The 5,082-nt window shown below is 35.7% G+C and overlaps 1 protein-coding gene across 1 annotated transcript; it reads right to left on the bottom strand.

The window, feature by feature from the left end:
• Positions 1-1,467: 1,467 nt before the first annotated feature.
• LOC107442407 (uncharacterized) lies at positions 1,468-3,132 on the bottom strand. The gene is made up of 2 exons (XM_016055969.1): positions 2,603-3,132; positions 1,468-2,335 (listed from the first exon to the last, which is right to left on the bottom strand). Exons 1-2 carry the CDS (start codon positions 3,130-3,132, stop codon positions 1,468-1,470), a joined length of 1,398 nt encoding a protein of 465 aa, XP_015911455.1.
• Between the last annotated feature and the right edge of the window lie 1,950 nt (positions 3,133-5,082).

The following is a 5,082-nucleotide window of genomic DNA, read 5'->3' as shown; positions in this document are numbered from 1 at the left end:
TTAATTTTTAGCTCCCGGTTCAACCCTTGTAATGAACTTATCAGAACATCAAAGGTGTCGAGTAAGAAGGTTGAAATAATAAGAGAAAGTTAAATTTTGCTATATAGAAAAAAAAATAATCGCTACAATATAGGCGCACTTCGATCATCTATTACTTGACTTATAAGCTAATACGGTGGTAAAAATCATATCATTTTTACAGCTTATGATGTAGGGGAAATAAAAAGTGATAACGCAACTACGTGACGTTAAAACGTATAGAGAACTACGTGAGTAATCCTCCTACATTATGACCAGATAAAATAAATCTTAAAAAATAAAAAAAATTAAGACGTAATACAGTCTAGAACATAAAAAAAAAGAACAATATTTTATCTAAAAAAAATTTCTGAAATCAATTACTGGTTATTTCTCTAGCGCTTAGTGTGCAAATTAATGAGTTGATAAAAGTTCCGAAATTAGAAATTGTGAATCAGTTACAATAACCATCATCGAGTTCAATAACATGCACACTAATTTTTAAACTTCAATTGTTTTTCTGGGGAAAAAATTCCCCCTTCTTCCTTTCACATTCGAAATTTTTCGGAAATTAGAGTTCCAACAGATATCACTGTAGTGTTCAGTTACATGCAGGTTTCATAAATTTTTAACATTCAATTGAGTTATATTCCAGGGAACACTATTTTTCACACTAACTGACGATAGAGCACAGTGTAGTCTTCTTTTATTAGTTGGGGGAAAAAAGGTTTGTAAAGAAATACTGGCAAGAGGAGAAAAAAAATGGTTTTCTCATGTAGTAAGCCGAAATGCCGTTCAATAAACAAACCAACAAATTATATGCGACAATAGAAGAAAAAAACTTCGTAAAGAAATATTGTAAGGAAAGTATTGTTTTCTCATATAGTAAGCCAAAATGCCGCTCAATAAGAAGAAAAACCACTAATTGTATACTAAAATAGAAAAAAAAAGTTTGTAAAGAAAGACTAATTGAAGGAAAAAAAAAATTTCTCACATAATAAGCCAAAATGCCATTTAAAAAGCAACACAACAAATTATATACGATGAGGATTCTTTTTAGCTCCAATGGTTTTCGATTTTCCATTATTCTTGGCACCAACCATTTTACTAGTATAATGTAAGCAACTGTTATACAGATCGTGATTTCTCGTCGTTTGATAAGTTCTTTAGTTTCATATATGTCTCCTAAAAACATTTTATATGTATATTGAAATAAATATCACTTACAATTCCGCATTAAAAATACAGGTCACAGAAAGTGTTCTTCTTCTTCCTAATCCCCAATATTAGCAGGGCTAAACAATGTCCATGAAATTCATGACCCAGAGAAAGTCGGCCACCAAAAGTATTCTAAAGATGTCCCTCTTGTCCAGTCCAAGACAGTCCAGGATATGTTGGGGAGAAGCCTGCATGTTGTGGCACCTGGGGCAGTTTGAGAAGATTTTAACACTACCCTCGAAAGAAAGAGACTTTAGGTGACCGCTGGTAAGCTCCGTCTGATCGGTTGCACCGAATGTTGAGTGCACCTCCTGAACGAGTGCTCTGGTACCAGTGATGTTTGGGGAATACGAGCCAGGAAACATTGTCTTGTTTTTTCTCTTTCGATGCCAGTTCCATGAAGGTGACTGAATTTGGACTCATCCAAGTTTCTTCTGTCCCCTCTTTAGCCAGAGTGTCGGCGATATCATTGCCCAGAACCCCAACGTGAGAAGGGATCCACTGGAGGTGGACTTCACGCAGTCGTGAAAGGATTTCAAGTTTGTGCAGGATTGAAGCTCCTGGTTTGTCTCTCACCTTCCTCCAATACGATAAGTACTGTATGGAACTGAGACTGTCAGAGAGTATCCAGATATCATTGTGATCCTGTATTGTTAGAAGAGAATCCAGGCCAGTATCAATAGCAATGAGTTCACTTCTAAAAACTGAGCAGTAATCAGGATTCCTTTTGGTGATGTTAAAGGAGTAATTAATTGATTTAATGTAGACATCGCTGCCAGATGATGATGTGTCCGTCTTGCTTCCGTCTGTGTACACCAGTATTGAGTGTTTGGGGATAGTATTTATAACCTCCAAAGCAAGTTGTTTGAGCAATACCGGGCGATCCAATTTCTTGTTAACTTGTGATGAAAGGTGTTGGGGGAAATAAACACCAGCAAGTCCTTCAGTTGGGTCAATAAGTTGTTTATTAAGGCAATCCTCAACATTTCCAGCTAGAACTTTGTTAACTACGGCCTGGCAAAATGGGCTATTCTTCTTTAGTCCTTGGTTGCTGCTCCACCTTTGTAGATAATCTGCTGTTCTGTTTTGGTGTCCAAGGCTAAAGAGCTTATTAAAGTATTTAGATTGGAGCTAATTTCTTCTGAGACCTAAAGGTTGGAGGTCGGCCTTAAACAAGACAATGTCATTTGGGCAACTGTTCCTGAGTCCAGTAATAATGTGAGCAGCAGAAAGCTGGACTCGTTCGAGACGTTGAAGGTTTGAAGCAGATGCACAGCTATAGACGGGTGCTCCATATTCCAGGATTGGCCTGATAAGAGCAAGATATGTGGCTCTTAAGGTGGTAGCGTCAGCGCCCCAATCTCACCCAGCAATATACTTTAAGATTTTAAGTCTCTTTCTACTTTTCAACACTAAGTTGTTGATATGCTTATTGTTGGTGACTTCAGGATCAAGAATGAAGCCCAAGTGACTAGAGTGTTTTTCAACAAGTAGAGTTTGGCCATACAGGAGGATATTGGGTTGAAATCTGTAGAGTCGTTTGTTAGTTGTGAAGAAACTAACAGATGATTTTGAATGAATAAAGGTCAATTTGTTACACTTTGCAAACTCCTGAATTTCCATTAAAGTTAGATTACGGTTATTTTCGATATTGCTGACATCTGAATCAGAGCACCATAAGACAATGTCGTCAGCGAATAGTCCTACCTCACATCGCTTCGAAATGACCCTCTCAATGCCGGCTAGAAACAAAGAAAACAGAGTTGGACTCAGGACGGATCCTTGGGGAAGTCCCTGCTGCAGTGTAAAGGTGTCCGATAAAACATTGTTGAACTTAACGTTAAACAGTCTGTATTTCAAGAAATCATTAGTACAAGGCAAGGCAAATCCATCCATTTTGAAGAAAGTAAAGAGTTTGACAATAAGTTTTTATTTCCAAACTCTATCAAATGCCTTAGTCAAGTCCAAAAAGGCAGCTGCAGTATGTTTAGTGGGCAGGTGGTTGTGGACATCGCGTATTCGCTGTCCAAAGAATAGTACTTGATCAGTAGTACTGTGTCCTGTCCAAAAGCCGAATTGTTCCTTCGAAAGTAAGTTATGACTATCAAGAAAAAAGATGAGTCTGTTTAAAATCATCCTTTCCATAATCTTGCAAGCAGTGCTGATGAGTGCGATTGGCCTATAACTATCGGGAGAGCTGGCTTCTTTGTTGGGTTTTCTGATCGGAACGATGATTGCTCTTTTCCAGTCATTAGGAAGGCGACCTAGAAGCCAGGATTGATTTATGATGTCTAGGAATCTACTCAAAAACTTCTTACCCAGATGTTTTAGCATTTGACCATGGATGCCGTCCGGTCCCGGGGACTTGTTAAGATTTGCTTCATTCATTGCACAAATCAATTCGTGCAAGTTAAAGGTACTTGTGAAGATTGTATTTCTTGCTGAAGAGGTGCGACAATCATGTAAAACGTTCTTGGCCTTATTTTTTACCTTTGAATCCTCCTTGGAAAAATTCAAGGTGCTTGTATCCTGATAAAATAAACCTAATAGGTTAGCAGCCGATTTGTCGTCTTGTGCAAGATTACCATTTTCGTCAACAATGGTGTTAAATTTTTCACGTTGCTGTTGTTCTTTATAGAAGCTCTAAACAATTTTCCAAAGTTTAGTGTCAGATGATCTTGAGTCGAGCTTGGAGAAAAGTTCCAATCATTTCAATCTTTTGTTTTCAGTGTAAGATCTTCTGACCCTGCTTAGCTCAATTCTAGAATGAACATTAGTAGAGTTGGTTAGCTCTACGATCAGTTGATTCCTCTTGTCCAACAGCGGCTTTAACTGAGGGGAATTATGTTTTAAAAATGGAATATAATTCTTCACATTACCTCTTGGAATTGTCCTACGAGCTGTCTGTAATATGGCATATTTGAAAGATTTCCATTTGCAATTTATATCCTCTTCAAGCGGTGTGTTTGTTTCATTATCTAGCTTTGCAGTGAAACGGCTCCAATCAGCTTTTTTAATATTCCAATACCTTCTGCTTGTTTTTTGTAGTCGTTGACGTTTGCAGAATTCAATCAGAATAGGAATAGACAGAAAGTGTAAAGATAACAGCGATTTTTAATTCATTTCACAGTGGGCCAGCATCCAAGGTTTCGAGGCCAAAATTAGAATTTCAATAAAATTTGTTTCAAAATGTGGGGGTTTTTATTTAGGGGATTTTATGTGCAGGTAAATTGAATTCATAGTTGAAATTTTGAAATACACTAAAAATACCTAAAAAACAAAATGTCAATTGAAATATGGCGAGCAAAAAGAAAAAGAAAATAATATAGTACGCTTAAATAATTAAATATAGCAATGAAAATAAAATAATTTTCTTAATTATATACTAAAAATGAAAAGTAAATTATATTTCCGAAGTAATATTATAAAAAAAACGCAAATTAATTACAAAATAACGCGAAAACATGAAAAAAGAAACATAATTTTTGTTTTTCGGTATATTTAGTCCGCCTTTGCAATAAGGGCAAAATGGGGCACGTTTTTTCGAAAAAAGAAACATCAAAGAAGACAAAAAAAAAGTTTAGCTAATTACCTCGTGGAACTTTTTGGAACTAAGTTTCGAAAATCATTCAAGCATTGTAAAATGTCAAATGGTAAGAAAAAACTATAAGTTTGTCAAGAGTATTAATTAATCCAAAAAATTGAAAAATTGTACTATAATTTCAGACAAATTACTCTGATAAAAATATAACAGTAAGATGAAATTCCTATATATATTTCTGAAGTAAATATTTAAAAGTTACATTAAAAAATTTTTTTTAACATATTTTTCATTACATTGTACTC

The sequence above is a fragment of the Parasteatoda tepidariorum genome, chromosome 3 (assembly GCF_043381705.1).
Source record: "Parasteatoda tepidariorum isolate YZ-2023 chromosome 3, CAS_Ptep_4.0, whole genome shotgun sequence".
NCBI lineage: Eukaryota > Metazoa > Arthropoda > Arachnida > Araneae > Theridiidae > Parasteatoda > Parasteatoda tepidariorum.
The sequence above is the reverse complement of the archived record's forward strand: the minus strand, read 5'-3'. Positions and strand labels throughout refer to the sequence as shown.

Bases quoted from the DNA above. Each gene is read 5' to 3' on its own strand.
- LOC107442407 (XM_016055969.1), bottom strand. From the start codon at position 3,132: ATGGATGGATTTGCCTTGCCTTGTACTAATGATTTCTTGAAATACAGA. The intron at 2,336-2,602 runs GTGAGATTGGGG...TAAGCTCTTTAG, and splicing joins ATCTTAAAGTATATTGCTGG to CCTTGGACACCAAAACAGAA.